Genomic DNA, 20,569 nt, shown 5'->3' on the forward strand with positions numbered 1-20,569 from the left:
GCTGAAGCATTTAAACTTAAAGACTATTACCAATTTAGCCTCAACATCCCTCAGCCTAATATTAAAAAGTTCTATTTCTTATACTTTCCTCTTATTTTATATTTTTACAACTGTTAACTTTTTCCATTCTCTAATTGTTTGATCACTAAATTTTAACAGGTTATATAACTTCAGGATTCAAAAAGTAAAATGTTAAAAAGCAATATACACTAAAAACTCACCTCAAATCTCTATTCCCATCTACCCAATCTAATTCAATTCACTCTACATAATCACACTTATTATTGCCAAATGAATGTATGATTTCTCTTTTAACTTTCCCAATGTAATGCATAAAAAGTGGTATTTGAGAATTATCTGTTCAAATCTTTACTTTTTGATCCACTGAGTATCTGGTCTATTTCTTTATAATCTTTTGTTTGTGATAAGAGTAGAAAATCTTTTCCCCATTTTTTCATTTACCTTTTGACTTTGTGAGATCTGTTGCCATGTAAAAGCTTCTAATTTTTATGTGGTCAAAAGCATCAATCTTTTCTTTCAATTTTCTTAATTTTGAATTCCAGAAAAGCCTTTTCACTCTGTGGTTATAAATAAATACCCTACATTTTCTTCTAGTTTTGTTGCTTTGTTTAAATGTACATTTTTAACTTTTGGAGCCAAAATTATTCCAGGCTGATGCCATACACCACGCATAGTGCTGGGTGATGCAGCACTGACAAGATAAGCAGGTAACCACCATCATGGAATGTAAAATACAGCAGAGGAAGAAGCCAACCATAACCCTGATTCAAATAAAGTGCAATGGAATTCATGAGACATAAAGGTCAGGATTTTATAGGAGCATATAACAGGGACATTTAATCAAGTCTAGGAGAGAAGAAAAGAAAATCATCATGGGAAAGCGACATTTAGGAAGAGGTAGGAAAGAGAACTACTGGTCCTTAGTCCACTGAAGCAGGAAGCAGAGGAAAGAGGCAAGAAGAATGAAAGTGCTCCAGGAAGAGGTTCCCTTTAGAACATTCCAGCCTCTTGGAGTAGAATTTTCAAAGTCTTATATGAAATCTATAATTCCTTGGCAGGAGGGAGGCAATAATGGGAAGTCATAAGAAATTTTTTAAACACCCTGAGGTTCAGATATAGGTATTGCTCGATACAACAGTGGTAGAAATTCATAAAGTGTAAAGCTGGTTTGCTCAACACCACAATATGAGATTTTACAACTTTTTCCCTATATAATTCTTAAGTTTTCCAGTTACAGTTTATATCCCTTCACTCACGCCATTGATTATAGGTACAAATTTACAAGATTTGATTTGAAATAAACTGAGAAAACAGTATCTCCCTCAAATATTATCTATATGCTTTTGCCATATACCTCTTTTCAATCTTTCCATATCACCTATTTGGTGAATAGTTACCCACTTTTAGCTTCCACATTGAAGAGAAAGTAATTCTTTCTACCAAAATAATTACATGTCCATTGTTACATACACAAAACACAAAAGGATACACTCTGCACTGATGGTCATGGATTGTGCCTGAAATAAAAAGGGTTATACGAGTTAAATAGTAGCAAGAAGTTTGCCTAACCTATTGATAGAAAACAAACCTCCATAGAAATTAGTTGATAAAGACTCATACAGAATAATATGCGTAAACAATAACATAATCAAACACGAATTTCCTTGGTGGTATGGCCCCTAAAGTAATGATCAACTCCCAATGTTGACCTGACCATTTGAGATACACAGGAAAGGCCCAAGCCTCATCAGACCTGTCCTTGTAGTCTCAGTTAGCCATAATGCCTAAATGTAATTCCAAGATTCTGAGTGATTATAAATGGATCCTAATACCCAAACTTACATAGAGTATGTTGTCTAAAAATATTGGTACAGCAAAATAAAAAGAGCTCTTTGGATGGCTGGTAGTGATAGCGGCACAACTAAGTGAATGTACTTAATGTCACTGAACTTTAATATTAAAAATGATTAAGATGGTAAATTTCGTATTGTTTGTATTTTATCACAATTTTAATGAGACATAAGGATTTAAAAAGCAAAACAAAAATTTAAAAATGTGCATTAACAATATAAATATGTCATTCTAGACAAACTCATTTTATTTTCCTCATAAAACTCTTTAAGAATTATATTTTGATGCCCAGGATGTGTGTTGGGAATGGGCAAAAATATCAGTAAACCTCAACTCTGATGGTGATTTATGTTTGTATTTGCTGTATGTTGCATTAGCATACTACATTAGTTTTAGCTAAGACTCTAATACTAATATTTTCAGATAAACATTGTAGCACACATAAGGCATCTGAGTGAATGGTTATTTTTGATTGAATTTAGCTTTTATTTAAAAGACAAAAATATTGCCATCACCATATCCAATAATTCATTAGGAAAATTTCTTTCCACACTTAACCAGTCTTGAGTTCTGCACACATCAAATAAGTTTTATATGATATGTTACCATATGCTAGCAAAACAGGTTTTATAATAGAGTAATATATACTGCCAGACAACATTAAGTATTTAGAGACATAAGGATTGTTGAAGAGCAATATATTTCTATGATTAAATTTCATGTTTGTTTTCATGACATCTGAGGCTCAGCTGATCTAAAGGAAGAGCTATTAACTCAAATATTTGCTACACACTATGGAGAGTTTAAAAGTAAGACTTTCTATTCCCATTAAGAAGATACCTGTATGATCTATACAAAATAAATTACTTATTTTCAGAAAAAGTAAACACTAAAATTCCTTCTAAATTGTAGAAGATATTAAAACTAGTCACACACACACACACACACACACAAAACATTTCAAGCCAATATTTATAGTTCTTTGCAAGAGTCTATGATTTTATTGAGGGTTTAATAAGACAAATGCTGATTTCTGGTTTGTTTTGTTTTGAGATGGAGTCTCGCTCTTGTTGCCCAGGCTGGAGTGCAGTGGCGTGATCTCGGCTCACTGCAATCTCCGCCTCTGGGTTCAAGTGATTCTCCTGCCTCAGCCCCCAGAGTAGCAGGGACTATAGGTGCCTGCCACCACAACCAGCTAATTTTTGTATTTTTAGTAGAGACAGGGTTTTGCCATGTTGGCCAGGCTGGTCTCAAACTCCTGACATCAGGTGATCTGCCCGCCTCAGCCTCCTCCCAAAGTGCTAGGATTACAGACGTGAGCCACTGTGCCCAGCCAATTTCTGGTTTTAATAATCTTTGAAAATGCAGTAATCCTGAAGCCCCATAATCACCAACATGAATAATGTGTTAAATTCAGGATCTCCTTGAGGGTAGAAAAATTGCCTCAATTAATCATTACTTTGGTGAATGGCTCTCCTTTTTAAAAAACCTGTCATCCTCAAAGAATTGATATCATTTAGCCATGCTCTATGTGATTCTGTTTTGTAAAAAATTGAGAACCAATACACTGTTCACTTCTAACTTTCTACTACTGACTTTTATTCAAGCAGCGATGCACTCTATGAGCCAGTGCAATCTTTTTGGCTTCTATTTGGAAGGGTGCCTTTTGTGTTATCTGACCCTACTGTCCCATTCTTAAAAGCAGAAACAGTATGATCTGAGGTGAAGAGGAAAAGCTCTCCCACTCCCAGTTAAAAACTCAGATTTGCTCAGATCTGTCTTGCTGTACTTTCTTAGTGACAGAAGCTCACATGAATGAAAGCCTCAGGGCAATGTGGAGCTACTTAAGAACTCTTTAAGTTTTAAGCTAAAGACCTCTGAAGAGTTCATTCTTATCTTCTACCATTTAATTAGCTAGATATTATCAGGTTCTTCGTAATATAATGGCTATTCTTAAGTACGCTACCTGTGGACAGGGCCTTGAAGGTGTGTGACTAAATCCCAAAACTAGAGAGGAATGTATCCAAAGGCTCTAGGTTAGAGCAAGGATGTCTAAGGTGTCGAAAGTAGTTTCCATGTTTGTGAATCAATTATTTATAAGTATTATTATTATTAAAAGCAATATGACTTGAGATGGTATCAATTGCCTTCAATTATGGCTGAAGCAATCTTTTTTTTTTTTTTTGCATGAAATGCAAATAATCTTCTGATCTTTCTCAACTCTCAGCATCTGCACACCATTTATGGGCACTGGGTGCACTTGTGTGTTAGGGAGATAGTCTCCAAGGATTTGGTATTTCTGCTCATCCTCTAAGCAAAGGGCATTGACAGCTTTGTTCAAGGAAATCTACAAAGCTGCTGTGCGGGCAGGGAGCAGATTTGCTTATGCACCAGGGTCGTAAAACTAGGTCTCCCTCCTCTCCTGGAGATGTTCCAGGATGATAGAGAAAGTGTCTCCCTCTGGATCAGAGGGCAGATTGGTTTCCTGACCAAGAAAATATGAATAATGTCTTTCTCTAAATGGAGGATGAGCAGGTTTGCTTGAAGTCACCTTGTAAGTCTGGATTTCCAAGGCGCCTCAGTTGTGGCACAGACCCACCATGTGTATAGTATCTACCCAGGCTTCCTCCACATCACCCCCATAGGACCTGAGGGGATGGGGATTTGACGTGAACTTGAAGCTCATGCTGTCTGCTGTGCTGTGAGTAATAAACAGCTACATCACTTGGGTGTGTTGTATCCTCACTGACTGAATCTATGGAAGCCTGGCAAGGGCAACTGGAAGCTGCAATATTTGCTGCTGCTTAGAATCTGCTTGAGCACTTGACAACACGGACCCTAGTTGTAGGTAAATGAAGAGAAATCAATACAATGTTTTTAGTAATAAAAATAAAGCATAGCCTTTAAAAGTGACTAGTCACAATTGTTTCATGTAATGATAGGAATTATAGTATTTATAACTATTTTCACCCACATAGGTCTATTCAGCCTTGATGGCAGATAGCTTGTTTTACATGTCACCTTCCCCATCTTTTTTGACTCTTTAAATCTCAAATTAGAAAATCTAGTAAACCTATAAATTATTGTAAATGGCAATTATTTCTAACACTGTGAAGCCCTTCGGAATACTCAGATTGAACATGGGCTCAGAAATTCTGAGTGTTTTCTTATAATTTTCCATTAAGGGCCATTTCTAGCACTCCTTCAAATGCCAAGTCAGTGAGCAGGGCAGTTAAAACTCCAAAGCTGAGGGCAACATAGAGAATCCAAATCTGATTTTTGACTGCCTACAGTCCCAGAAATCATTTCTCTCTGCTTTTGCCACATTTGGTTGTGTTCTTTACCTATGATCAAGTATATATACAAAAATACTTTCTCGATGCCGGCCGAGACAGCACAGACAGACCAACCGACTGGGGTGTTTCGCAATTGTGAGAGGCGGGTAACTGCGCTGCGCTCCTGTGCTGCGGCCCGTGGCTTCATTGCCTGCGACGCCCTGCCTGTGCTGCCCGACTGGCTGGCAAGATGAAGCTCTCCCTGGTGGCGGCGATGCTACTGCTGCTCGGTGCGGCGCAGTTCAAGAAGGAGGACGTGGGCACGGTGGTCTGCGTCGACCTGGGGACCACCTACTGCTGCATCAGTGTGTTCAAGAATGGCCGCGTGGAGATCACCGCCAACAATCAGCAAACGCATCACGCGGTGCTATGTGGCCTTCACTCTTGAAGGGGAACATGTGATCGGCGATGCTGCCAAGAACCAGCTCACCTCCAATCCCAAGAACACGGTCTTTGACGCCAACTGGTTCATCGGCCGCACGTGGAAAGACCTGTCTGTGTAGCAGAACATCAGGTTCTTGCCGTTCAAGTTAGTCGAAAAGAAAACTAAACCAAACATTCAAGTTGATATTGGAGGTGGGCAAAGACACTTGCTCCTGAAGAAATTTCTGCCATGGTTCTCACTGAAATGAAATGAACCGCTGAGGCTTATTTGAGAAAGAAGTTTACCCATGCAGTTGTTACCTTACCAGCCTATTTCAATGATGCCCAGTGCCAAGCAACCAAAGACATTGGAACTATTGCGAGCTAAATGTTATGAGGATCATCCACGAGCCTATGGCAGCTGCTATTGCTTATGGCCTGGATAAGAGAGAGGGGGAGAAGACATCCCGTTGTTCCACCTGGGTGGCGGAACCTTCAATGCGTCTCCTCTCACCATTGACAATGGTGTCTTCGGAGTCGTGGCCACTAATGGAGATACTCATCTGGGTGGAGAAGCCTTTGACCAGCGTGTCATGGAACATTTCATCAAGTTGTACCAAAAGAAGACTGACAAAGATGTCAGGAAAGATGACAGGGCTGTGCAGAAACTCCAGCTACAGGTAGAAAAGGCCAAACGGGCCCTGTCTCCTCAACATCAAGCAAGAATTGAAATTGAGTCCTTCTATGAAGGAGAAGACTTTTCTGAGACCCTGGCTCGGGCCAAATTTTAAGAGCTAAAACATGGATCTGTTCTGGTCTACTATGAAGCCTGTCCAGAAAGTGTTGGAAAATTCTGATTTGAAGAATTCTGATATTGATGAAGTTGTTCTTGGTGGCTCTACTCAAATTCCAAAGATTCAGCAACTGGTTAAAAAGTCCTTCAATGGCAAGGAGTCCTCCCATGGCATAAACCCAGATGAAGCTGTAGTGCGTGATGCTGCTGTCCAGGCTGGAGTGCTCTCTGGTGATCAAGATACAGGTGACCTGGTACTGCTTGATGTATGTCCCCTTACACTTGGTATTGAAACTGTGGGAGGTGTCATGATCAAACTGATTCCAAGGAACACAGTGGTGCCTACCAAGAAGTCTCAGATCTTTTCTACAGCTTCTGATAATCAACCAACTGTCACAATCAAGGTCTACGAGGATGAACGACCCCTGACAAGACACTCATCTTCTGGGTACATTTGATCTGACTGGAATTCCTCCTGCTTCTTGTGGGGTCCCATATATTGAAGTCACCTTTGAGATAGATGTCAATGGTATTCTTCGAGTGACAGTTGAAGACAAGGGTACAGGGAACAAAAATAAGATCACAATTACCAATGACCAGAATCACCTGACACCTGAAGAAATCAAAAGGATGGTTAATGATGCTGAGAAGTTTGCTGAGGAAGACACAAAGCTCAATGAGTGCATTGATACTACAAATGAGTTGGAAAGCTATGGCTATTCTCTAAAGAATCAGATTGGAGATAAAGAAAAGCTGGGAGGTAAACTTTCCTCTGAAGATAAGGAGACCATGGAAAAAGCTAAAGAAGAAAAGATTGAATGGCTTGAAAGCCACCAAGCTACAGACATTGAAGGCTTCAAAGCTAACAAGAAGGAACTTGAAGAAATTGTTCAGCCAATTATCAGCAAACTCTATGGAAGTGCAGGCCCTCTCCCAGCCACGAAGAGGATACGGCTGAAAAAGATGAGTTGTAGACACAGATCTGCTACTGCTGTAATATTGTAAATACTGGACTCAGGAACTTTCCTTAGAAAAAAAATGAGAGAAGTCTCAAATGTAATTGGAATCGTCACCTCGGAGTGGAGTTGAAAATGCTATAGCCCAAGTGGCTGTTTATGGCTTTTCATTAGCAGTTGCTCACATGTCTTCGGGTGGGGGGAAGAAGAATTGGCCATCTTAAAAAGTGGATAAAAAACCTGGGTTAGGGTGTGTGTTCACCTTCAAAATGTTCTATTTAACAATTGGGTCATGTGCATCTGGTGTAGGAAGTTTTCTCTGCCATAAGTGACGCCAATAAATTTTAGTTATTTACACTGGTCTAAAAAGAATACTTTCCCAAAGGAAAAATTTTTAGAAAGACTATCTGAGAATGTCCAACTTTTGACTGTTGAGTTTCATCTTCATATGAAATCCTGTTACATTTGCATGATAGGAAGTCTTTCTCCTTCAGTCTTGAAGCAATAGGTTCAGACTTTTTAGGGCAGAGGACACATTACTGAACTAGCCACCTGGGCATGTCTCCTGAAATCATGGTACTCCTTTTTGTATTTTTAGTATCAAGAAGCAATTGTTTTTATTGTTGTTTCTTTGTTGTTATTGTTGTGTGTTTGTTTGTTTCATTGCAAACACTCAGGAAATTGTCTTTCCCTCAATGGTCAGCTGACCTCAGGATAGATCCACAGAATTGTGCAAATCTCTTTGCGTACTGAAAAGAATGGCATTGTCTGACAGTGATTGGATCATAATCATAATTTTCACCATTTTCTTCAATATGCAGTGTAAACAAGATTCAGGGTATGGATTGAACATCAATGCAAAATTCTTTTAATTAAAGTAAATATGTTCTTTCTTAATCCTCATACAGCTGAAGCTGAATCACCATTGCACACCTCCATTATGCTGTGTTTGCACAAATGCCAAGAGCAAATTCATACTCTGCACATTAATTGATTAATACAGCTATAAAATACAGTATCTGTTAGAATACATATTAGAAAGTAATTGCTTTTACAGAATATGTCATTTAGTGTGTTATCATGCATTATTATTTAACAAAGAAATGTTGCCAATAACTCCCTTTGTTTTCTGAGTATAATATTTGTAATTATCTTTGCAATTGTCTCTACACATTTTTTGGAAATAGTATCATTTATTCTTCTTTTTGCTTTGAGGAATGCAATTTTGAATGATGGCTCTAAAGTTGTGTGTCTTCTCTACAAACAATTATGGAGTTAATCAAGTTTGTACAGGGAAATGTAATTTTGCACTTGTTCTGAAAAATCACGATTTGGCAAAGTTTTATAAGTACTCTGTTAAAAACTCGAGGCAAATGGATTGTTGGAATCCAATATAGTGTAGTTTTCTGAGTCATACTTCTTATTTGCCCCATTTTTAAATGTATTTCTTTGAAATCTCTACAATCACACTTGCTGACAGATACATATTCACATCCTATATTTTTACTCAAATCCTATTCATGATAAATATTTAGTATATCATATGTGTTATAACATTGTGTTTCTATTCTTATCATTGTAATTATGACTCAGGAATTGCTTTTGGGACATTAGTTTATTTGGGGAAACTAGTACTAGAACACAACCAATGGTAAAATAAGACAACTTAAAATTTAATAAGCCTGCATAAAACAAAACAATGACAAGAATAATCTCAAGAACGAGTGTACCTCACTAAGTAAACATTAGGGAGAAAACTGATATTGCAGTGTACTCCCAAGAATTAAGAGCATAATTATTACTAAAAACAGAACAGAATTTCTATAAAGATTATCTTAATTTGTAAATTGCTAAGTATACGATTATATTTATCCATAGTTTACTCTAAAAGTTCATAGTGTCTGTAACCAGGAATTTGTTGATTATATTTTAAAACAATATTCTTTTAAATTCATACATCTTTGCTTTACTTTTACCTTAGGATTTACTATTTACTTATATAAGTTGAGGAGAATTTAGCTTTTAAAGCCACAAACTGAATAATTAATTATGCTCAGCTTCAAAGTAAACATTATGATGCAATGTCTTCTATCATGAGCCCTCATAAGAGAGTCAATCATTCAGACAGCCAATACCAGCAAAGTAAAAAGTTAGTGATCTCTGACCTTCTTGTTTCCATCATTCGACAAGTATTAACTGAGACTTTTTGGACACTATAGAATAAAGTGGGTTCCTCTTGTCCAAATGTTTCAAGTGGCAAGTTACAAGTTATAATTTTGGAAATTACAAGGAATTAAAAAACACTTCAGTCACTCTTGAAGCACCTGGGGCGGCTATTTCTGTAGTAATATTGGATTTCTTCCCCCTAAACAAGATAACAAAACAATAAATCATAAAATTTAAAAGTATGAAACATTTATAAAATTTTTAGAGGTACATTCAAGTTAGGCATGCCAGAAAGTCCTCTTCCCCTTAAGAAATTATTCAAACCGCTATACTAGGAACTTGTAGCTGCTATGCCAATGACCTTTGTCTTCTGCTAGGCACTTTTTGGAAGAAGGATTCCTTATAAAAAGTTCTAGGCACAATTTGAGTTTCTGAAAATGGTTAGAGGGAGGATACTGTTACCCACTACAGTGCCTATGTGACTTATCTGTATCCCTACCCAGCTCTTGTTGCCAAATGCCTACACCTGTATGATATAGCTAAATTCTTACTCAGCTCTAACTCTGCTTATTTTTAGGAAACAGGATGTCTGTGGTCAGAGTTACCTCTTAGTCAGCTTATTTGACCTCTGAAGGACCTCTAGCTTCATTATTATCCAATTTTCACACTAAATGACACTCCCACTGGTGTCATGACACTTGACAATCACTGTGAATCACCTTTTTTGGAAGATGCCAAAAAAGAACAAAAAAGAGGACCCTCCTTGATTCCAAGAAAATCTCTGTCCTTTTCCAAGAAAAAGCATGACATTCTTCTGCTTGTTCTTAATGCCCCGCACCTTCGCTAAAGATACCCTATATCTGTAACTTCCCAGTTCTCAGGAGCCGAGAAGTTGATTTGTGAGCTATGCTCCCAGTTATCCAATTCCATGGCCATGCACTGCTTAACTCTCACTTTTGTTTTTGTCTATTGGCTTCATGACACAGAACAGGAAAGAGCTTCTTTTGGAATAATGAGGACCTCCAGTAAGAATGCCTCTTTCACTTGGATTTGTTCAATTGAGTAAATGGAATACACTTCATGTGTCACTGTGGCTGCTGGCCGCCTGGGCAATGACAAGCCAATGGATGTTCTATGAGGGCAGTTTCCTAGTCTGCTCATTATTTCATCTTCAGTGCTAGAATAATTATTATGAAATAAGAAACATTTAAAAAATGAGTGGGTAAATGAACAAATGCCGTCCAAAATCACCCTGCATCTGTCAACAAGAATGCGCAGAGATCTATAAATTTCAGACCAATACTCCAATGTTTGTCAGATAATTTCCAAAGACTCTTGTAATAAGCAAGCTGTCTCTAAGAAGCAACTGGCTTTTGTTCACTTACCCTGAGAAATTTCATTTCTGTGGTTAGAAGTTATTAGTAAGCAGCTTTAATGTTCTAGGGCTTTTAGCACATTCTAGTCTAAAACTCATTTTAAAGGTCTTGATGACTATGGTTCAAGATTAGCAAGAATGAACTATCCCTCACAAAAGTGGGTAATGTCAACCAGAATCATCAGCACATAAAAATATCAGGAAACTATGGTAGAGACACAATAAGGTATAACACTCCCACTGCATTATAGTGAATCATAAATTAAAATGTTAGTTCTCATGACTACATTACACACAAGCTCCATTTTTTTTCTGTGAAAAGAGAAAAAGAAACATAATTTTAATTGTGTGGATTTTTTTCTTTTAGCTTTTTCTGCCTATAGCGCCAACAAAGTATTAAACTTTAATGCCACAGCAGTATTCTAATTTCTAAAATTACTTTAAGAAACAGATTAAGGGCACTGCAGGTGGGAAAGGCATGATGACTTCCCTGGGAGCATAATGTGAGAACCATCATGATGGACGAACAAATCCAGCTAATGGAAAACATCCCATTTCACATTTCTTACCATCGTAATATAAAATAAAACATAGTTAATTTTTTTTTCAAAAAACTATTTTCATTTTAGTGTTTAATTACCTGGTGTCTGTCAAAATCTTGCAGTTAATTAACTTTTCACACTCACAGCCTGCATCTCTTAATTGTATGCTGTCATCTTACAATAAAATTTAGCAGGATAGCACTGACTAATATCAAAATGTTAAGGTCTAGTTCTATGACGCATTTAATGGATTTTCAAAAGGGAGAAAAGCATGGTTTTAACTATTTGATATCAAATAATAACATTCAAATTTTAATATTTCAGAAATTCTAAAGTAAATTGTGTTATACTAATTAAATAATAAGTAAAATTATTATTTTTATTATACTTTAAGTTCTGGGGTACAAGTACAGAATGCGCAGGTTTGTTACATAGATATACATGTGCCAGGGAGTTTTGCTGCACCCATCAACCCCTCATCTACGTTAGGTATTTCTGCTAACGCTATCCCTCCCCTAGACCCCCACCCCCTGACAGGCCCCAATGTGTGATGTTCCCCGCCCTGTGTCCATGTGTTCCCATTTTACAACTCGCACTTTATGAGAACATGTGATGTGTTTAGTTTTCTGTCCTTGTGTTAGTTTGCTGAGAATGATGGTTTCCAGCGTCATCCATGTCTTTTTTTTTTTTTTTTATAGTCACTCATTAGCTCTAAGTTCTTTGAGGACATGATTTATTCTTTACTAAATCTTTTTATTCTCTCTACAAGATCTAGAAAATTATTTTTTTTCTTGTAAGCAGCACTCATATGTTTACCAAATAAACAAAAAGAGAATATTTTTCCAAATGCAATTTTACATGTAAGATCTCAGAATTCTGATGCTACTATAAAAAAGGATTAAAAAGAGAAAATTTACTTTTTACGTTAATGGGAAATGTGATATTAGGATATTATAAATATTTTAAACAAAGCTATTGGGTAAAATATAATCAAACTAAGTAAGATATATACCTCAAGTTCTCTAGAATCTTTTTTATCCCAACAATTTCTCAGACAAATGAAAACAGAAAGTTATTCTCACGTTGTGCATTAGAAGGGACCCTGGATTACTATCTGTGCCCTCATTCTAGCCCTATGACTCCCTGACTTGTGCTTGGGATCTAGAATTTAAACCCTGATAGTCTCACTTTCATGATCTATAAAATAAGGGAATTTCTAACTAAAACAGACCAGGAAGATTATACAGACCAGCAATAAAGTTCTACAAAGATAAGCCAATGACACTTCATATATGGTCCCTAGCTTGTTGGACACCTTAGAGTTTACTCTTACTGGGTTTTGAATTAAGCTAAAATTATAAATCAATTTTTGAGTCTTTACTGAAATTCTATACGCTTTTATTTTTATACATAGTATTAGTTAAGTGAGTTATTAGGACCTAAAAAATGATACTAATAACTACTTTATTACTAGAATTTATTGAGGTCTCCAATTCTATGCTAAAAACAAAAATTAATGCAGAAAAATCAATATAAATATAGTTGAAATGCTGCAATTTTCCAGCAATCATTATATTCATGAATGCCTTGACTGATAAAGGTATTATTGATGATAGCCTTTAATTACTGCTCTTCATTAGTTTTTAATTATGTTACTATTAGTTTCATTCATGTTATTTGACTTGTCGCTGGTTGTCTCTTTCAATGTACAATGTTAGTTATTTGTCTCAATGCATTTTTGCTCAGCTTTTAAATAAAAAATGTATAGATACACAGTCTCGAAGGTACAATATATATTTTCCACACTGCTTTTGCTAAAATAACTATATTCATAATGTTCCCAGGTATGCTTTATTTCTTTGCAATGATTTTGCATGATTTAAATAATTTGCAACATGCTATCAAAATAAAATTCTGCGATATTTGAAGATTATAAATCATTGCTTTAATACATAAAACAAAGTGCATTATTATTTTTCCAAAAATTTGCTTTAGCAACAAATTATTTCCTTATTAATAAATTTTAAAAATAGAATTTGCTTTAACAATACATTTACTGTAATTTGTTTTAAATTTTTAGCAACATTTTCATTGTAAATATTTTCTTTCCTCTTTTTTTTAAATCCTGGAGCTTATTTTACTTGAACATAGTAGCAAGCATTTATAAGTGGATTGTAGTGCCTTTTCCTTGGACTAAAAGGACTATACTTAAAAGAATAGAATGTGTAAAAAAAAAATAAAAAGAGCGAGAGAGAGAATAATTAATAGTAATCATTCTACAAAGCTAGTATCCCAGTTAATACTTACAAATATTATTTTTTTGGCAGTAAAAATAGTATTTTAGTCCACTGCCTCCTGCCCTCCCTCCCCCCACAACCCCCAGTACACTTTTCCAGTCTCGTTCCCACAGCAATGTTACAATCAGAAAAAAGTAAGTTTCAGGGGGCAGGATTGGAGGGGGGAGGGGATATGGGTAAAAACAGTCAAATCACAATAGGAATTTTTCAAAATAGGTTATTCCACTTAGTCATCATCTTCTCCCTCATCTTCAGGTTCTTATTTTCGCTCCTGACCCCTTTCTTCTTCACCAAGCTCTTCTTCATCTTCCTCGCCATCTACCTCTCCATCGTTATAACCTTCTTCATCCTCCTCCTCCTCTCCACTCACGTCCTCCTCTTCACCTTCGTCCTCCTCATCCTCGCCCTCCTCATCTTCCACTACCTGAGCTCTTCGTCATACTCCTCCTCATCCTCATCCTCCTCCTCGTCATCCAGGCCCTCCACGTAGCCCTCAGTATCCGAGTCAGGGGCCTCCTTGTGGTCCCGGTAACAGCCGTCGAGATATGTGAGTTGCAGGAGAAGCTTGAACACGTTTTCTCGGTAGTCGTTCAGGTTGGTTACTTCGCAATTGAAAAGGTCTAAGCTCTTGAGGTTTTCTAACTTTTTCAGTGGCTCTGTTGTGCTGAGGTCTTTAATTTTGTTGCCACTTAAATTTAGATGAGTGAGGTTTGGACACTTTTCTGCCAATACTTCCAGGCCCCCTGAGACTCTTAGTTCAAGCTTTCTTAACTTTAACTTTGGTAAGTTTGAGATCGAGGTGAGGCCTCCGTTGATTGTACTTAAGAATTCCAGTTCTTCAGATTCATCTGTGAGGCCTTTGAGTTTGCCTTCATTCGACCGACTGTTGTCCAGGGCAAGTTCTTTCACATCAGAGGGCGCCCTGTTCCACAGCTCTAAATGAATCCGTCTGCCCATCTCCATCTCTCGCTCTCTCTCTCTGCAGAGGCTCTCGTGCCAGCCGAATTCAATCAATAAACCTCGAACCCATGGCCGCACGTTTTAGGACTTTGAAGACTCAACCAGCTCCACTCGGTTCTCGAGCCCCAATATTTACAAATATTATAACAAAGGGATTGATAAGTAACCTGGGTCAAGCAGAACAATTATTCAAGTATATAGATCTTCCTAGTAAGAAGGTAGGTGTGTGACTAAAGGAAATCTTATCTGATGCTCGCGTTGATAATTTGTGAATACACAAGGCACTCCCCTCTACACTACTTACTGTGAATCAGCCTTCACAAGTACCCACTTTTCTTTTTACTTTTAAAGACCTGACACGGGATATCTTTGAATCTATAGACTAGGTTTAAAGTAACCTGAGAATATGCATCACGGATAGTAAATAACACAATGAACCATGAAAGACATATTTTGGTGAGATCTCCCCTCAAATGAAAGAATAAAATGCCAAAAACATCCTGTAAAAAGCTAAATCTATCTTTTATTGGTATCATCATGAATTATGAATTTTCCACTTCTGACTCACAATGTGATCTTGGTTGTATCTGTTCTGTCAGATTATAACTAAAACCAAAGTATCTAACTAGGTTTAGATATGGCAAGTGGTAGAGGAATAAAATTTGAATGGTATGTATGTTTCTTTAGAGAGGAATAATTTTCTACTTTCTGAGACATTTATGTTTTTAATGAGCAGGGAAAATAGCATTTCTAGGGTTAATTAGTTCTTACACAAGGATCATGAGATGGTTTTCAGCAGGTACTAGTCATATGTCTTACATTGACAAAATATGCTATATTAAAAAATAATATTTCCCTAAAACAATCTTTTCACAGGCTATGGGATTTGTGGAAAAACACTCAGGAAGAAGATAAATTAATATAGTGTTCTATTGAGAAGTTAGCAGCACAGCCATTAGGAAATTTGTGTCTGAGCCGTAATTCCACCAGGAAACATTGCAGAAGCCTTGAGTAAATAACATTTTTTGCTTCATTTTCCCCATCAGTGAATTGAGAATAGAAGTATCATTTCATCTTGTCTCATACTATGTCCCATAACCAAAAGAGGGGCTCAAAAACCTAAAAGGCTAAAATTCCAGACAAATAGAAATACATTCCCTGAAACTCTTACTATAAGAATATGAGCAATAGATTCAGAAAGCTAAAAGGCTAAACTTCTAGGCAAATAAAAATATATTTCCTGAAATCTTTACTATAGAATATGAGCAAAAGATTCAAATAAAGCAAGCAAGAGTAGCTAGAAAATATCACAGATTCCACTAGTAAAAGGTTTGTGGATTTTAATAATCCTATTCAGTTTACTGATGTGTGCTCAGATTGATCATATGTTCCAAATCCTGTAACCCACACATAGCAAGAACACTGAGACAATTGAATGAGCTTACATAAACTGTCTTGAAAGTAAGACTTGCCTTGTGTACTTCTCAAATAGTTTCATTCTGTACACCCTCACTGCCACTACTGGATTTCAAACCTTCACATTTTCTTTTATATAGCTTATACAATAAACTTTTCACTGTCATTGAACTCTATCCTGTTTTGCTTCCAACAAGTTCACCTACCACACTGACATCAAAATCAAACTTCTACGCCAGGCAGGGTGGCTCACGCCTGTAATCCCAGCACTTTGGGAAGCCAAGGCAGGCAGATCACCTGAGGTCAGGAGTTCGAGACCAGCCTGGCCAACATGGTAAAACCCGGTCGTTACCAAAAAAATACAAAAGTTAGCCAGCCATTGTAGAGCCCGCTTGTAATCCCAGCTACTCGGGAGGCTGAGGCAGGGAATTGCTTGAGAGGCAGAGACTGCAGTGAGCGGAGATCACTCCACTCCACTCCAGCCTGGGTGACAGAGTGGGACTCTGTCTCACTCACACACACACACACACACACACAGAGAGAGAGAGAGGAGAGGAGAGGAGAGGAGAGGAGAAGAGAAGAGAAGAGAAAAGAGGAGAAAATAATCAAATTTCTAAGGTGTAGATATGACCATTTTATTTCCCTGCTTAAAGTTTCAGTAGCTCCCCAGTGGCTTCCCAATATCTTATCATGACATATACGGGGCTCTGTGCCCTTGAACTTGCATATGTCTTCAGTCTTTGCTCCCATGGCACAGTACTTCTAACTGTGTGCTCCAGCAAACTACTGGAAGTTCCCAGGAAGGCAGGCTACTTTTGTGCCTATGTACCTTTGGTTCTTTTGCTTTTTCCGGGGACCTCCTTGCAATCTTTAGTTGCCTTTGGTTATTTTTCCTTTAAGCACCAGTTAAGATATCCCTTTCTGCAGGAGGACTTTCTGGGTGACTGCATTTGGAGAAGCACACCTTCTCTGCACTCCTATGCATGGTATCTATGTTTGTATTACTGCATTTACCACCTTGTGTTATTTATTGTGTATTTGGCGCTCCCTCTGTAAAGACTTGTTCATCTTACAATTTGGATTCCTAGTGTCTATTATATTATTTACTGGCAAGATGCTTGCAAGATATCATTGTAAACATTAAATAGTCATTTTGAGCTGTTTCCCAGAAGAAAAATCAAGGATGGCATCAGTCCTAATATGATTACCATATCTAAGACGCACTTCTCTCTCTACCCTCTAACATATTGTGCTCTGAGTTATGCTTAGACGGTGATTTACCATTTCTAAATATAACTGGTACCTGTTTTCTGCACAGAAGTCTTGTATAACTGGTTCAAGTTTATTTTTCAGGGTACAGTCCTATAAAATCTGTCTTCATCCTTTACTTTTCCTACCATTGCCTTTTATCTAACACATAGATCAAATGTTTGTAAACTAAATGGATCCCACAATTACCTTTCTTCAAAAATGTTATACATTTCTTTAATGATTTATTCTTCAAATACTGGATGACTTCTACAGCCCAAGCATTAAGTTTATAACAGTAAATTAGGGAGAAATATCCCTCCTTTAATGACCCAGGTATCCTAGTAAGAGTAAAGAAAGAAATAAAAAATCAAAGTAGATAACTTCAGAAAGTAATAAGTGCTAGGAAGTGAAGAAAACAGAATGATGTTCTCTAGGGAGCAGCCATAGGTGTATGTGGGTGAATGGTTGGAAGATCTTCCAGCGAGGGTGATGACTGAGCTAAGATCCAGTAAGGACCTGGAGTGGAGAGTATTCCAGGCAGAATGAAGAGCCGGGGCCAAGACCTCGAGGTGGAAACAGACTAACAGAAAGAAAGCCAGACCACGAGGCAGAAACAGACTAACAGAAAGAAAATCAGGTCGACTTGCCTAAAAAGAGTGAGCTAGGGGAAATCATGGTGGGAGAAACATGGTTGCTGAAAGCAACTCGTATTTTCTTGGCTTTAGAAACCAAGAAAATGCATTTGGGTTTTATCTTAGCATAATGAAAAGACATGTAAGACTTCTGAACACGAAATCTGACATGTTTTACATGGTTTTGTTTTGTTTGGTTTGGTTTTGAGATGGAGTCTCGCTCTGTTGCTAGGCTGGAGTGCAATGGTGCGATCTCAGCTCACTGCAACCTCCTCCTCCCAGGTTCAAGCGATTCTCCTGCCTCAGCCTCCTTAGTAGTTGGGACTACAGCCACGTGCCACCACACCCAGATAATGTTTTTGTATTTATAGTAGAGACAGGGTTTCACCATGTTGGCCATGATGGTCTCCATCTCTTGACCTCGTGACCTGCCCACCTGGGCCTCCCAAAGTGCTGGAATTATAGGTGTGAGCCACCGTGCCCAGCCAAGAGTGATTTTTTACAATGAATTTTAAGTAGGACAAGAGTTGGGAGGCTATTGTAGCAGTATAGTCAAGACATGTTGGTGGTCTGGAAAGGGAGAATAATGGATACAAACTGAAGATGACTTGTTAACAAATTGCATATGATAAGCAAGGTAAAGGGATAATTAAGAATAACATATGGGTACTTGGTTTTAGCAGCTAGAGGGATTTGGTGTCATCTCAATGGGGAAGAATAGGGAAGGAACAAATTTAGGGACAGAAATTCAGTATTTTGTTTATAGAAAGGCTAGCTTGAATTTAATGTCCAAATTCCTTAGTATAATGTATAGGGCTTTAACTTTTTTACTATGACATATAAGCAAATTCCTAAAATATTAAGGCAAGAAAAAGAAAAATGTAGCTAACTATTCTTTCCTTCAGTGAAATAGATACTTTATGTTTCTACTCAATTAAACAAATATTTATTGAGCATTCACAGCCAGAAACTATGTCAGGCTCTACGGCTATAGTAGTGAATGAAATGAAAATATATCAGCTCTGCTGGAACTTGCAACTGATAGGGAGGAAAAACATGCAAAAATTATGGTATGTCTTTATGAGAGTTACATAAAAAAAAGTTTCAGTATGGGAGCCAAGAGCTTAGGGAGCTGACCTTGATTTAGAGATCAGGAAAGCCTGCCCAAGAAAATGTCATTACATTTAGATGATTTGAAGGATGAACAGGCACTGTCTAAGCTAAGGAGATGGTGGAGGGAGAGTTCCAGTCAGAGGACATAATCTACAGCAAAACCCAAAAGTGAGAGAATGCAGCAGATATTATGAACTATAAAATGTTCCATATGACTGTATCTTAGAGTGTAAGGGGCAAAAGTGGTGTGAAATATGGTTGCAGAGGCAGGAAGAAATTATGGAGTATGTTGGTAAAGAAATAAAACACTTAAAGCAGAAGAGTAGTATAAAATAATTTGTATTTTTAAAAGACTAGAATGTGTAAAAAGTTAATTTTCAAAAAAACCCTTATCAGGCAGATTTTGTTATTATCCCCATTATATATGTTAGAAAATCAAAGCTTAGGCTGTTTCAGAAACCTGTTCAAGGCATAGCTAGTACTCAAACCAGGATTTAAATCAAATTTGATTTGATTAAAGTCCATGCTTTCCCACTACGCCTTGCTGCTTTATAATTTGCTAGCTCTTTCTACTGTATCTACACAATGGTAGTCATCATTCTCGAATATTTCCTACTATTTGCTTATGCCATTTCATAAAACATAAAAGCATCCTTCAAGATACTGGGAACATGAATTTACTTATCAAGCTATAGTAACTGTAGTGGGACAATATTTTGAGGTAGTCAATGTAATGTTTATTCTCTTAGTTCCTTTTGACCTATATCCATCCACCATTAAACCAAAATGGTGATACACATACAAATGTACACACACACACATACACACACAGAGAAAGGGAGAGAGAGAGAGAGAGAAAAAAAAAATAACAGAGTAGATTGAGTTTCTGATTTTGGAGTTGTTTGCCCCCTCTCTCTCCTTGATATAGACAATAGTAATGAAATCCCTGGATTTCAGCCCCTAGAATCAGACACCCACTGGGGTTTTATGGGATTTTTAGAGCTTTATTGTAAAAATCACATTTTAAACATTGGCAGACTCACACAGCTTCTATTAACCACAGGGAAGGAAGGATGTATAATCATGGAGCAATTTTATTGGACATTCAGGGAAGAGAAAGAAGGAAAGAGAGGGATGGGGGGTGTGGCTGTGTGTGAGAAAGAGAGACAGAGACAGAGAGAGGGAGAAACTTATTTTGCTAATTTGGCTCATTCTATTGTGGAGGATTGGTAAATCGAAAATCTAATGGGGTAGACTGGCAGCCTGGAGACTCAGCAAAGAGTTGCTTCAAGTCTAAAGGCTGTCTACTGGTCTTGTTCCTTCTTACTCCATGGAAGATAGTCTTTTGTTCGATTGCAGTCTTGAACTGATTGAATGAAGCCCACCTACATTAAGGAGGGTAATCTGCTTTACTCAAAGTCCAGCTGTTTCAATGTTAATTTTACCACCCTCACCCTGTGCCAAAAAAGCAAAACAAAACAAAACAAATAAACCTTCA

General features: G+C 37.4%; 2 protein-coding genes and 1 pseudogene across 4 annotated transcripts in view; 1 reads left to right on the plus strand and 2 right to left on the minus strand.

Annotated features, from left to right (window-relative positions):
* Window positions 1-20,569, minus strand: part of MARCHF1 (membrane associated ring-CH-type finger 1) — an 844,416-nt gene that overhangs the window by 637,645 nt on the left and 186,202 nt on the right. The gene's annotated exons all lie outside the window — the stretch shown is intronic.
* LOC129035033 (endoplasmic reticulum chaperone BiP-like) lies at window positions 5,398-7,337 on the plus strand (annotated as a pseudogene).
* LOC129035036 (acidic leucine-rich nuclear phosphoprotein 32 family member A-like) lies at window positions 13,863-14,687 on the minus strand. Its single transcript, XM_054485051.2, is given in 2 exon segments — window positions 13,863-14,131; window positions 14,134-14,687. Coding segments are annotated over 2 exon segments (702 nt in total). The 5' UTR covers window positions 14,663-14,687; the 3' UTR covers window positions 13,863-13,958.

The sequence above is a fragment of the Pongo pygmaeus genome, chromosome 3 (genome assembly GCF_028885625.2).
Source record: "Pongo pygmaeus isolate AG05252 chromosome 3, NHGRI_mPonPyg2-v2.0_pri, whole genome shotgun sequence".
Classification (NCBI taxonomy): domain Eukaryota; kingdom Metazoa; phylum Chordata; class Mammalia; order Primates; family Hominidae; genus Pongo; species Pongo pygmaeus.